Source organism: Plasmodium gaboni, chromosome 4 (genome assembly GCF_001602025.1).
Source record: "Plasmodium gaboni strain SY75 chromosome 4, whole genome shotgun sequence".
Lineage (NCBI taxonomy): Eukaryota > Apicomplexa > Aconoidasida > Haemosporida > Plasmodiidae > Plasmodium > Plasmodium gaboni.
Window position 1 is genome coordinate 179,064 of NC_031484.1, and position 15,071 is coordinate 194,134.

General features: G+C 18.6%; 4 protein-coding genes across 4 annotated transcripts; 3 read left to right on the forward strand and 1 right to left on the reverse strand.

The window, feature by feature from the left end:
- Positions 1 to 830: 830 nt before the first annotated feature.
- PGSY75_0406200 (sexual stage-specific protein precursor) lies at positions 831 to 1,313 on the forward strand (the record flags this gene model as incomplete). Its single annotated transcript, XM_018784129.1, has 1 exon — positions 831 to 1,313. The coding sequence occupies one exon, from the start codon at positions 831 to 833 to the stop codon at positions 1,311 to 1,313; it is 483 nt and encodes a 160-aa protein (XP_018643291.1).
- A 2,315-nt stretch (positions 1,314 to 3,628) lies between these two features.
- Positions 3,629 to 4,561, forward strand: PGSY75_0406400 (cytosolic glyoxalase II; the record flags this gene model as incomplete). The annotated part of the gene is made up of 3 exons (XM_018784130.1): positions 3,629 to 3,634; positions 3,864 to 4,129; positions 4,342 to 4,561. The coding sequence occupies 3 exons, from the start codon at positions 3,629 to 3,631 to the stop codon at positions 4,559 to 4,561; spliced, it is 492 nt and encodes a 163-aa protein (XP_018643292.1).
- A 276-nt stretch (positions 4,562 to 4,837) lies between these two features.
- On the reverse strand, positions 4,838 to 12,890 carry PGSY75_0406500 (hypothetical protein; the record flags this gene model as incomplete). Its single annotated transcript, XM_018784131.1, has 2 exons — positions 4,838 to 5,022; positions 5,117 to 12,890. 2 exons carry the CDS (start codon positions 12,888 to 12,890, stop codon positions 4,838 to 4,840), a joined length of 7,959 nt encoding a protein of 2,652 aa, XP_018643293.1.
- A 1,960-nt stretch (positions 12,891 to 14,850) lies between these two features.
- On the forward strand, positions 14,851 to 15,071 carry PGSY75_0406600 (hypothetical protein; the record flags this gene model as incomplete). Its single annotated transcript, XM_018784132.1, has 1 exon — positions 14,851 to 15,071. A coding segment is annotated over one exon (221 nt), but the record flags the coding sequence as incomplete, so codon positions are not given.

Here is a 15,071-nt window from a genome sequence, read left to right on the forward strand (position 1 = left end):
TTTTTTTTTTTTTTTTTTTTTTATTATTTTTTTATGATTACTTTTATTTATATATATTAATATTTTTAATATAAACAAAAAAATTAAAAGAAATAAAAAAAAAAATTGAATATATCAATATAATAATGTAAGAATAAAAAAAAAAAAAAAAAAAAAAAAAAAAAAAAAAAATACCGCTGTACTTTTTTTGGACATCTATATATATAAATATGTATGTATATACATTAAGCCATTTTATATAAATAACTATTTTTTTTTTTTTTTTTAAAAAAACATTAATGATACACCTTAAAATATAATATCTTATATTATTTATATATGTAGAAAATAAAATAATTATATATTTCAAATGAAAAAAAAAAAAAAAAAATTTTATTGTACATATATATAATATACATATATATATGCAAAAAAAAAAAAAAAATATATAAATTTAAAATTAAAAAATATTTAAATAAATAAAAATAAATAAACTTTTTATATTAATTTATATAAAAATTATATTTCTTTTTTATATTTTATATTAAAATTTACATATTCCAATTCTTCATTTCCATTCTACGTTTTTCCATTAAATTCTTATTATACAAAAAAAAATTATATTTATAAAAATAATAAAAAAAATAATAAAAAATAAAAAATAACAAAAAATATATAAAAAAAAAAAATATATATAAAAAAATATTTACATATATATATCTTATATTTTCCATATTATATTATTTTCACAATAGCTTTATTATCATAGGATAATATTCTTAAATTTTTTTTTTTTTTTTTTTTTCTTTCTTCTTATCCCATTTTTCTATATATATATATATTTCTTCAATATGAATATTCGAAAGTTCATACCATCTTTAGCTTTAATGCTTATATTCTTTGCTTTTGCGAATCTGGTATTATCAGACGCAAGTGACAAAACAAAAAAGCCCGCTGGAAAAGGATCCCCTTCAAATTTGCCAACCCCAGGAAGTTCTTCAGGTTCCTCCCTTCATGCTTCTGGACCTAGCCAAGGTGGACTATCTCAAGGAGGTCTTTCTTCAAAAGATTCTGCTGAAAAAATGCCTTTAGAAACTCAGCTAGCTTTAGAAGAAATCAAGAGCTTGTCCTCTATGCTAGATAAAAAAACGACAGTCAACAGAAACTTAATCATAAGTACTGCTGTCACAAACATGATAATGTTGATGATATTATCTGGTGTAGTTGGATTTAAAGTTAAAAAATCGAAGAATTCAGATGACGATAAAGGAGATAAGGACAAGGATAAGGATAAAGATAATTCAGATGAAGGAGATGATTCTGATGATTCTTAAATATTTACATATATATCAATATATATATATGTATATATTTAAATATTTATTTATATATATATATATATATATATATATATAAATATATAGTATTTATTATTATTAAAAATATAAAAAAAAAAAATTAATAATTTTTTTTTATTTTTTGATAACTGTTCGTTACAAGTACGTTCTTTAATGAGTATGTGAGTATTTTATGATCGTCCCTTGTCTGTACGTGTGAGTGAGTGTATGTGAGTGTAAGTGAGTGTATGTGAGAGTATGTGAGTTATTTTTTTTTTTTTTTCTTTTTTTTTATGTATGTCCGTATGTGAGTTCTTTTATTCGTTCGTTTATTCGTTCGTTTATTCGTTCGTGTATGAGAGTGTTATTTTATTTTATTTTATTTTTTTACGTGTGTCCGTATGTATGTCCGTATGTATGTCCTTATGTATGTCCGTATGTATGTCCGTATGTATGTCCGTATGTATGTCCTTATGAATGTCCGCATGTATGTCCTTATGTATGTTCGTATGTATGTTCGTATGTATGTTCGTATGTATGTCCGTCTGTATGTTCGTAACTTTTTTTTTTTTTTATTAACAATATATAAACTTTTAGAAAATCGTACAAAACATAACCAACTAACAAAAAGAACTTAGTACATATATATTTATAAATATATGTAATTATATATATCCCCCCCATATTCAAATAAATCAAATAAACATTTTTATTATTTTATTATATATCTTTTCGTCGGTGTAATAATATTATGTTATAGTTAATATTATGGTATTATCGTTCATTTTTTTCTCATTGTTCGTATATTAAGAGGACATTAGTTTATACATATTTCAAAAAAAAAAAAAAAAAATTAAATTAAAAAATAATAATAAATGAACATATATACGTATATTCACATTTACACATGCAAATTATAGAACAATAAAAAAAAATAACATAATATAACATAACAAAAGAAATCGTAAAAGAACTTTAAAACATAACAACATTAAATAAATTTAAATGATACCCAAATATAATTTTTCCATAATATTTGTCACTTTTTTTTTTTTTTTTTTTTTTTTTTTTTTCTTATATATATATATATATATTAAATATAAAAAAAGCTAAAAAAGGAATGCTTTTATAGTTCTTTATAACTGTTTTGAAATATCACGCATGGTATATTTTTCTTATCCTTTTATTTTATAGTCACATATATATTATATATATATATATATATTATTCCATATTTCGATGTTAAAGTAAAACAATACCACATTTGGGTTTTAATAAAATATGAAATTAAAATACCTCTTGATGAAGAATGACCGAACAAATATAAAGCAAAGGAAACATATAAATAAATATATATATATATCTATATAATATATATATGAATTATATCATTCTTTTAATCGCCGTTTAAACATTTCAAGTTCATTATATACCCAAGGATATATACTTTATAAGACCACATACTCAAAAATATATATATATATATGTATATATATTCATATGAACAGAACAACAAAGATAGCATCTTACAACTCAAAAATTATAATATATATATTTATATATGATAAAAAGTATTATGTAAAATGATGTATATTGTATACATATTTTCTTTATAATTTCATTCTTCCTTTTTTTTTTTTTTTTTTTTTTTTTATGTCGTATAATGAATAAGTTATAATTTACCAAACTATGTTTATATTTTTATTTCAAATTATGTTATAAGTTTATTATTATTATTATTATTCCTTATATTTTTTTATATTTCTTATATATTTTTTCTTTCCCTTCAATGTTATTTATCATACTCAGGCATATATAAAATTTCTACTCCATATAACAATCCTTCAAAATATATACATATAAATATATATATATTTAAAATAATGATATTAGAATATGTATATATAAATAATTAAATATATATATATATATATATATATATATATTTACTTATATATAATAATAAATCCATATATATTTTATATATAATTTTATAAGGGCCTTAATCTTTTTTTGTTTTTTAAAGAAATGGGAAAATCATTTTTATGAATCATATAAAGTATATATTTATATAATATTTAATTATATATTTTTTTCCATATAATATTATATATATATATATTTTTTATATCATTCATATATATTGAGGGAAAGAATGTATTTATATATTAATATTGAACGAACAAATTATTGTAATCTCATATGATATATATAAATATATATTATTATTGATAAGATAATATATAACTTAAAAATATAGAACATTTCCACTTTATCCGTTATTATAAGAATAAGTTAATTTATTATACAAAATGAAGGTATTGTATTTATTTAAATAAATGAATATTTATTTATATAATATATGTTCTGATGTACTTAATATTATATAATTAAAAGAAATAATAATAATATATTATTTGTTTATATATATATATTAATATATAAATAGAGAAAAGCTTTAACTAATATATTATGTGAAATGTTTATGTATGGAGAATATTATACATATTACATATATATATATATATATATATATATTTTTTTTTAGGAGAATTGAACATAAAAGCTATTCATGCACCTTGTCACACCAAGGGACACATTTTATATTATGTATATAAAACTGATGAAGCAAAACAAGAAGATCATGAATACAAACCAATATTATTTACTGGGGATACATTATTTATAGCTGGTTGTGGAAGATTTTTTGAAGGAAGTGCAAGGGATATGTTTAGAAATATTGAAAAAGTAAAAAATATGAGAAAAGAAACATTAATATATTGCGGACATGAGTATACTCTTAATAATTTAAGGTAACAATATAAAAATGGATATATATGAATATGCTTATATATTAATTTTTTATTAATATTGAAGTATTAACATACATTTTTATCTGTATCACTCAAGTGGACAAAATTAAAAGAAATAATAAAAAAAAAAAAATATATATATATATATCCACACATATATATATCCACATATATATATATATATATATTTTTTTTTTTTTTTTTCTTTACAGATTCGCATTGAGCATCGAAAATGACAATGAATATATGAAAAATAAACTGAATGAAGTTACAGAAAAACTTAAAAATAAAGAACATTCTGTACCTTCAACAATTGAAGACGAAAATTTAATCAATCCATTTTTTAGAACGCATTGTTATATTGATAAGTTTAATATGAATGATGAAATAAAAATATTAGATAAATTAAGACAATTAAAAAATAATTTTTAATTTTTCTATATTAAAAAATTTTTTAATGTGTCACTATAAAAATATATATATGTATATATAATATATTTACTTAATGTACTTATATTTTTATAAAAACGCTTTTTATATGCAATATATTTAAAAATAAGATACAAAGCAGATGGAATTTTTTTTTTTTTTATTTTTTTTATTTTTTTTATTTTTTTTTATTTTTTTATTTATTTATTTATTTATTTATTTATTTATTTATTTATTTATTTATTTTTTTTTTTTTTTCTTTAACTAGAAAGGTTACAATTAAACCTTTTGAAATAAAGCATTTAATACATATTTTAAAGGTCTTTTTGTGACGTCTAAATGGAATCCTTTATTTTTATCGTAACCATGTTTCACGACATAATAAGAAATGACATGTTTTATATCCTTGTAATATTCGTCGTGTTTGAGGTCATTATAATTATCATTGGATATAACACATCCATCTATAAAATAAAGAAAATAAATAAATACACAAATGAATGGAATATATCAATATATATATATGTATATATGTATGTATATTTTTTTTTCCCTTACTTTTATGGGCAGCTAGCTGTAATATCACTACATCGTCATAAGTACGCTGTTTAACAACCCCCCGTTTTTCGCATTGATAATATTTTTCATTACTAATAAGTATAACATTCATTTTAATTAAATTTTCCAGACATGAATAATTAAATAGTTTTTTATTTCTGAGAAAATATTCATTTCCTTTTTTTGTAAGAGAATTAAGAACTATAACAATGTCTTGCACATTTTTTTTCTTAAAATATAAATAGACTTCATTTAATAAAGAGCAGTCATATACTGTTGTTAAATTTTTATCAAAAAAATTATAACTTTTTTCGTTAATAATTTTTGCACAAACATTTGCTCCGTCAATAATAATAGATCTAAATTTAAAACCTTCAACAGGGAAAACATCAAAACCTTCATGTATCCTTAATAAATATGAATAACAATAATTATATAATCCTTGTTTGGTGTTATTATATCCATAATTAAATTTAACTTGACCTATAGGTTTTATATTATAAGTTGTTAAAAAAGGAGATGGTAATAAAGATGTTATATTCAATATTTCTTTTGGAATATTTAAAGGTTTTTGTTGTTCAAATAAATCATATATTGTATTTTCATTATAGGGTGTTCTTATTATTACTTCTCTTTTTATATCTTTTCTTTCTTCTATTTTATCTCCTTTTTTGATATCATTTCTTTTTTTTTCAAATTCCTTTTTGTTAATTGATTTGTTAAATTTATAATTATTATAATTATAATTATTATTATAATTATTATTATAATTATTATTATAATTATAATTATAATTATTATTATTGTTATTATTTTTATTATTATTAATTGATTGAGCAATATTATTCATTTCTATCTCATTAGCAGTATTATTTTTTATCATATCTGATGAATCTTTTAAATATTCTCCAGTTTGATATTTCTCTACTTCATCTATATGTTCTACGTTTTGTATATGTTGTATAGGTTTTTTTATTTTTTCTTCTTTTAATTCTTCTAAATTATCTGATATTTGGTCTTGCTTCTTTTTTTGGTCATTTTCTATTTCTTCCGAAGAATTTATGCCCAAATTACTTTTTATAAGCAAAGCTTTGTATGGTTGTTCTTCATACAATATCTTATAGCAATATTTTCTATCTTCTTTAATATAATCCATATCTTTTTTTTCAGGAGATGTTTTCTCATTATCATTTTCTTTTAATTGATTAGGAGAACATTTTTTATTTGGAGATGGGCTTTTCTTTTTCTTTTTCTTTTTATTATTATCATTTTTTTGTTCTTCTTCATGTTCACATTGGTTGTTGATCATATCATTTGTTTTTATTTTTTCATTATCTTTGTTTTTTTTTAAAGTAGGCAGCATGTTTTTTTTTTTATTATTATCATTATTAATGTCATTATTATTTGTGCCACTAATAATGTCATTTTTATTTTCATTCGTCGAGAGCTCATTGTTTCTTTGCTCATTTGTAGTAGCAGCATCTTTATGATCCGTTTCTACATTTTTTTTATTGTCATTAATCTGATTTTTTTCAACTGTATTCACATTACTAATTTGATAAATTTGTGTATGGTCATTTAACATGTTAGTAATATCCGATTGAGTAGTTAAGGATGAGATCATTTCGGGAGTCATGCATTCACCTTTTTCATTATAAAAATGTAAATTTATTTCAACGGATCTATATTTCATTATCATATTATTAAAACTTAAATATAATAAATTTTTATCTCCGTTCAAATATTTATAGTCCAAAACAAATGGTTCATCCTCCTGTTCTCTCTTCTTCGTTTCTTCATTATCTTTCTCCTGCTCATTTGTTTTTTCTGTTTCGTTTATTTTTTCTGCCTCCTTTATTTTTTCTGCTTCCTTTATTTTTTCTGCTTCCTTTATTTTTTCTGCCTCCTTCATTTTTTCTGCCTCCTTCATTTTTTCTGCTTCCTTCATTTTTTCCGTTTTTTTCATTTTTTCCTTTTTTTTCATTTTTTCAGTTTTTTTCATTTTTTCCGCTTCGTTAATTTTTTCCTCTTTTTTCATTTTTTCCTCTTTGTTAATTTTTTCCTCTTTAATAATTTCTTTATTGTCGCAAATATTTATATTTTCTTTCTTTGATAAATATTTTTCTTCTTGTAAATTATGCAAATTAAAAAGTTCATCTACAACGCAAATTAAACTATTATGCACTTGATAAAAATTTATATCTACTTTAAAATTATCCATTTGATTATAAAAATAAAATTCATAAAATAAAATAATAAGATTATGTAAATTGTTATTAAAAAGAATTTTATTATTTTGATATTTATTATTTATATTATGTCCTACTTTGAAATATTTTTTTTTTTTTTTTTTTTTTACTTTATATAAGCTTCCATATATTTTTTTAATATCCATAGGAAAAAATATATTCCTTGTATCTTTTATATTCGGACGTATATCTATATCTGTCCTTATAATGGTATGCAAATCAATATCATTATAAATTATATTATCATCATCTGAATCATCCATATTATCAAAATTAGTTATATCTTCATAATCACTATAATTTTTTACTCTTATAATATCAACTTCTTCTTCATTTATACTTTTTCTTATTTCTTCTATATCATTATTTCTTTCTATTTTATTATCATAATTTCCTTCTTTTTCTATTCTTTCCTTTGATGCTTCATAATTTTCATCCCCTTTATTTTTTAGTGTACTCCTTTTTTCATGATTTAATTTATTATTGGGGCATGTAAGATGGTCAGCGATAATATTGATATTTAAGTTTCTAATTGCATTAATATTGTTATTGTTATTGTTATTGTTATTTGTATTTGTATTTATATTATTCTGTATATTTTTATTTATATTTATATTTTTATTTATATTTATACTTTCATTTATATTTATATTTTTATTTATATTTATACTTTCATTTATATTTATTATTTCATTTATTTTTATAATTTCATTTATATTTTCTCCTTTTGAAATATTTTTTTTTTCTTCTTGTACTTTTTTTTTTTTATTTTTAAAAAAAGTACAGTTATCGTGCATGTGCATACCTGTACTATTATTTATATCGTCATTACTTTGACTTATTATATTTATTTTTTTTCTCTCTTTATAATCATAATTTGAATTCTTATCCTTTGAGATATTATATTCTTTGGAATTTTTATTTGAACATATGTTTATATTATCACTTTGGCTTTTTACCTTATCATTTTTTATATCTTCATTTTTTATATATTCATTTTTTATATATTCATTTTTTATATTTTCATTTTTTATATTTTCATTTTTTATATCTTCATTTTTTATATTTTCATTTTTTATATTTTCATTTTTTATATTTTCATTTTTTATATTTTCATTTTTTGTATGTTTATTTTTTGTATTTGCATCTTTTAAACCATCCATTTTGATTTTTTGCTTTTTCATGTCGTCACTTTTCTGGTGCTCATTAAATAAAGTACCTTCATACTTATCATGGGCAATTTTATTCATCCTATTTTCTAATTTTATTATTTCCTGAGATAATATTACTTTTTCATTTTTTAAAGTTAACTTTTCATTTATTATTTTATTTTTCTTTTTTTCAAAATTCGATTTTTCTAATGACAATTCTTTTTTTTGTATTTCTAATTTAGCTTTATCCATACATATTTGTTTTTTCTCATTTATTAAATTATTTTTTTCTTTTTCGACTTTTATTTGTTCAATCTCAAATAAAGATTTTTCTTCAAAAAATTTTTTTGTGTTATCAGAAAAAGTACTTTTAACATTATCTAGATTTTTTTTACTTATACATAATAATTTCTTTTCAAATTCGAACTGTTGAATTTTTTTTTCAAATGCTTTTATTTTTATATCTAATTCTTTTTTATCATTATGTGTTCGCACTCTTAAATAACCTATATATGTTTCATATCTTCGAAACTTATATATTTGATTTTCTACATTCTTTTTATGTGTAGCAATAGTTTTCTTTTGAACATAAGTTATATTTTTTTCTTCTTCGATTTTTTTCCTTTCCATATAAATTATAATTTTTTCTGCTTCTATATTTTTTTTTTCTACATTTATTTTATTTTTTTCTACATTTATTTTATTTTTTTCTACATCTACTTTATTTTTTTCTACATTTATTTTATTTTTTTCTACATCTATTTTATTTTTTTCTTCTTCTATTTTATTTTTTTCTTCTTCTATTTTATTTTTTTCTTCTTCTATTTTATTTTTTTCTTCTTCTATATTTTTCTTTTCCATATCTATTTTATTTTTTTGTATATCATTTTTATCTTTTTCTTTTCCTAGCTGCAATATATCAGTTTTTAATTTGATTCTATCTTTGTTTACGTCTTCTCTAAGTGTCTTAATTATTTTTTTATCTCTTTCATTTTCTTCTTGATTCAATTTAATATCTGCCTTATCATCCATTAATTTAATTATATCTTTGTTAATTTTTTGACTTAACTGTTCCATTTCTTTTCTTTGTTTTTCCATATATTCTCTTTCAAATTTATTAGTTATCACCTGTTTCGAATGGTCTTCTTTATTAGATTTATCTACATTGAAATGACATTTTGAAAATAAACCATCATACATATTGGAATTGCTACATTCCTCTGTATGCTTATGTTTGTTTCTATATATATTATATTTCATATTTTCTTTTTTTCCATATTTATTGTATATTTTTAGTGCCTTTTTATAATATAAATAATTTATACCTCTATTTAATCTTTCTATAGGTTTTAATATGTCGATTCTAAAATCTCTTTTTTCATTTTCAATTTTTTCAAAATTTTCTTTTATCATCTTCTTTTGTATATCTACTATTATCATATCTAATTCTAATTGTTCTTTTTTTAGTTCATATGCTTTTTTCTCTTTAAAAAAGGATTCTTTTTCATTTTGCATATCTATTTTATCCTTTTCTATTTTTTCTCTTTCTTCTTTAATATTCATTTTTTCTTTGTCTAATTTTATTTTTTCATTCTTAATGTTTAGAAACTTTTCCTTATCTTCTACAGATAAGTTATCAATTAATATGCTTTTTTTTATTTCATAAGTCAGAGCTTCTTTGTTATGTAAGAATTTTTTTTTCTCCTCCTCAATAGATATATTTTGTTCTTTAATTTTATTTTTTTCATTCTCAATAGATACTTTTTCCTCTTTAATTTTATTTTTTTCATTCTCAATAGATACTTTTTCCTCTTTAATTTTATTTTTCTCCTCAATAGATAATTTTTCCTCTTTAATTTTATTTTTCTCCTCCTCAATAGATATTTTTTCCTCTTTAATTTTATTTTTTTCCTCCTCAATAAATATACTTTCCTGTTTCCTTATTTCTTTCTGTCGATCCATAAATAAAATTTCTTGCTTAATTTTTTTTTTCTCCATTTCAATTTCTATTTGTTCGATGCTTATTCTACATTTCAATATTTCTAGATGATTCCTCATGAGTTCAATTTTTGAATATATAAACTTTGAATTGTCTATTTCATAATGAGTGCATTTTTTTGTGTTTATATTTTTTTCGACATCTATGTGTTGTTCAATTTTTATTGACTCATTTATTAATATTTCCAATTTTGAAATATTATCATTTTGTATTGTTTTTGATTTTGTTTTTTTTTTTGTTGTTTTTTTTTTTTTTTGTTGATTTAAAAATATATATTTATTTTTGTCCAATTCATATAATGATTTATCTACTCTACTTTGAATTTTTGAATATTCTAAAAGAAAAAGTTGTCTTTTTATTTTTTCTATTTCTTCATGATTAATTGTAGAATTTAGATTTTGAATTAGTTTATTTTCTTTCTTATGTATATCTAGATTCTTATTTAATATCTCTAGAATATTCATATCATACATATCCATTTTATATAAATCTATCTCTTTTTTTAATGTAATATAATAAGATAATTTCTTAAATATATAATCATATTTAGCATCAAAATGTTTTTTCATTAAATTTTTAAACTTAAAAGATATATTTTTATAATTATCTATAAAACGTTTATAAGTTTTGTTGATAAAAAATATATTTTTTTTATTCTCTTTAATATTATTACTATTATGATTATCTTTCTCTATATTATTATTACTATTATGATTATCTTTCTCTATATTATTATTACTATAATGATTATCTTTCTCTATATTATTATTACTATTATGATTATCATTCTCTTTAATATTATTACTATTATTATTATTATTGTTGTTGCTATTTTGTTCTGTTCTTATAAATGCATTTATTTTATTATGATCCACTATATTACTATTTGATAATATTTTATCAACCACATTTTGATGTATATATTTTATTTTTGCATTTTTATAAATATTGTTACAAAAAAGGATATACCGATTTATTTTAAGTATGTTATATTTTAAATTCATATTTTTTATCTTTTTTCTTTCATAATAATTTTTACCCTTCCTCATGTAGTTCTTACATGTAACATGTGATGTATTGTTACGTTTCATATTTATTATTCTTACATTTTTAAAAGAACCGTGTGTAATTTTTTTATTTCCTTTTATGATGGAATGCTTTGATATTATCTTAGTAGTCTCATCAAAACGAGAAGAAAACAAATTATCATTATTATATGTATTATTTGATCTATACATATTATCATTATTATATGTATTATTTGGTCTATACATATTTATATTATTCATATTATTATAATTATTTTTAGGGTCCACATTATTAATACATGTATTATATATACACGTCTGTTCATCCATATCATTATTCATATAATGTTTATAATTTTCTTCACTTGGCATTATATATATTTTATAGATATTTTTACTAAAAATATCATTACTATTCATATAATAATATATATAATTGAAACCTAAGTTGGAATTCATTTCTTTCATATTTATATCATACATATCTAAATAATTATTATCATCGTTTTTATTTATATTTCTTATATCTACAGAATTTATATTTTCTTTATCCTTACAATTTAGATTGTTGTTTGGTTCAATCATTTTATTATTTTCAAGCAAATTTGTATTTCTATAATTTAATTCTATATTTTTCTTAACAAATAATATTGTATCCTTTTTAATTTTTAATAATTCATCAATACAAATATATGTCTTGGTGAACTGATAATTCTGTTCATATTTTTTTTTTATTTCTTTTAAATCCATATCTTTTTCTATATAATGAATATAATAATTTTTATATTTAATCATAAAATGTTTTTTTTGTCGTATCATTTTTTCTACATACTTATAAATTCTATTTGTTCTATTTACAGCATTCATATAAGGATAAACATTGCAAGGATTTATAAAAACATTATTAAATTTGTTGTTTTTAATATCTCCATTTGTTTTGTTATGTTCATTCAAAGTATTATTATTATTATTATTATTATTATTATCATTCAATATATTATTATTATTATTATCATTATCATCTATAGGTTTATTTTTATTATCATTTATATTTTCACCTACATTTTTTTTCTCTTCATTTATTAAATGATCCTTATTGGTTGTCACAATATTGTGATTAATTCTTTGGAGTGTAATATCCTTTAATTCCTTGTCATTTTTTACATCTATTGTTTTTATTATATTATTAAGATTGCTTTTTTCATTATTTATTTTATCATCTACTAAACTGTTTTCCTCTTTTTCTTTTTTTGGGCATCCTAATGATGCATTTGGGTCTTCTTTCTTTTCTTCCTTACATATATCATTTTTTTCAAAATTTTCTAAAATATATTTATGTTCATCCATATATACACATATATATTATATATATATATATATATGGTTACATTATTATATTAAGTGAATATCCTCTCCCTCAAAAAAAAAAAAAAAAAAAAAAAGGAATAAAATAAAATAAAATAAAATAAATAATTAAAATAATAGTATGTAAAATATAAAATTTGTATATATGTATAAAAATAAAATTCCTAATAAATGTGTAAGAAGACGTAGGTTTATAATTATTTAATTTTTCATTATATATATATATATATATATATATATGTGTGTGTGTGTGGTTTTAGTCTACTTTCTTATCTTCAAGTGTATATTAAATTTTATTTTTTATTTTTTATATTTTATATATCTATAGAAAAAAAAAAAAAATTCTTCCTACAATATATACATATAAATATATATTATATTTTATGTTATAATTCTTGTAATTTTTATCCATACTATTTTTAATAATAAGGAACTTCAAAAAAAAATATAATAAAATTATAGTTGACATAAAAAGAAAAAAAAATATTAAGTATATTTTTAGAAATATAAATATATTTTTCTTATGTGAACAACCAACAAATAATAAGTCAACTCTATTTTTTTGTTTTCCATAAGAGGAGAAAAAAAAAAAATAAATAAATAAATAATTGATAGATTATCATTTTGGCATACATAAATAAAAAGATATAAATTTATTTATATATATATATATATATATTTTATATTTATTTATATATATTTTTTTTATATTTATTCACTTATATATATATATATATATATATATTTATTTATTTTATTCTTCTGTTGCCTGTTGTAACATTTCGACGTTATCCCTTGCAAACAAAAGAATTTAATGTAAAATATTATTCATAAAAAATGAAACAATAAAAAAATTATTTCATATAAGTAGAAAAAATATTTAAATAACTATATATATTTTAAATTTTTTGGCATATTGCTATCTTTTTATTTATTTTTATTTCTTTTTATTTATTTTATTATTATTTTATTTTTTTTTTTTTTTTTCCCTTCTTCCCCTTTATATTAGAAGGCACATATGGCTTTATAGATACAAAAAAATAAAATAATATATATATGTATATATTTATAATTTTATAAATATATTGAAGATATAAAATTTTTCTTAAGTTTATATAGTACGATTACTTTTTTATAAGAATGCTGAAAAGGAGAAAAAAAAAATGCACACAAAGTTAAAAATGTATATGTATGTTTCTAATTTTTTTTTTTTTTTTTGTCCTTATTGAAATAATATATATATATATATATATATATATAGTTGAAAAATTAAATATTGTGTATTTTTTTTTTTTTTTTTTACATATACCATAAAAATGTATAGGCAAGATTTAGATAAAAAATATGTGAACCTTATAATTATTTATATATATTGTATATTCTACTATTCTTAATTTTTTTCTCTCGTTCAATATAAGAATTAAAATGTAGGTAAAAAGAATATCCTCATATTTTTTATAACATACACATATATAAATATATATATATATATATAATATATATATATATTTATATGAACAATTAATACTGCGGTAATGTGTGTAATATTAGTAACGATATATGAATAAATATTTATGAATAATATTTAAAGTATATAATATATATTATATATTATATATATATATATTTATTTATTCTTATGAAGGAAACGTTTTATTTTATTTTATTTTATTATATTTTATTTATTTTTATTTTATTTTTTTCATCAAATTTAAGCTTTATATATTTATCAAGTCATACATAAAAAAATATAATAAAATGTATTTATATGACTAATACATTTGTTTATATATATTTTTAGTAATAATTATGTATACCATGTGAAATTTAAAATATAAAATGAAATATATATAATATATATAATTTGATTAATATTTTCAGTATAGACCCTTTATATTTGTTTATTTTTATTTTTTATTTTTATTTTTTTATTTTTTTTAAGATGTATAGAAATGTAAAATATTACTTTTTAAGCAACTGGAAAAGAACATATCGTCATTATTCAAGAAAACAAAATATAAATAATCTTAATAATAAAATAAAAGATCCTTATAGTGATTTATATAAATCTAGTATGTATGGTAATAATTTTAAAATATTACCAAATAAGAAAACAAAATCTAAAGAATATGAAATAATTAAAACATCAAATAATACATATTC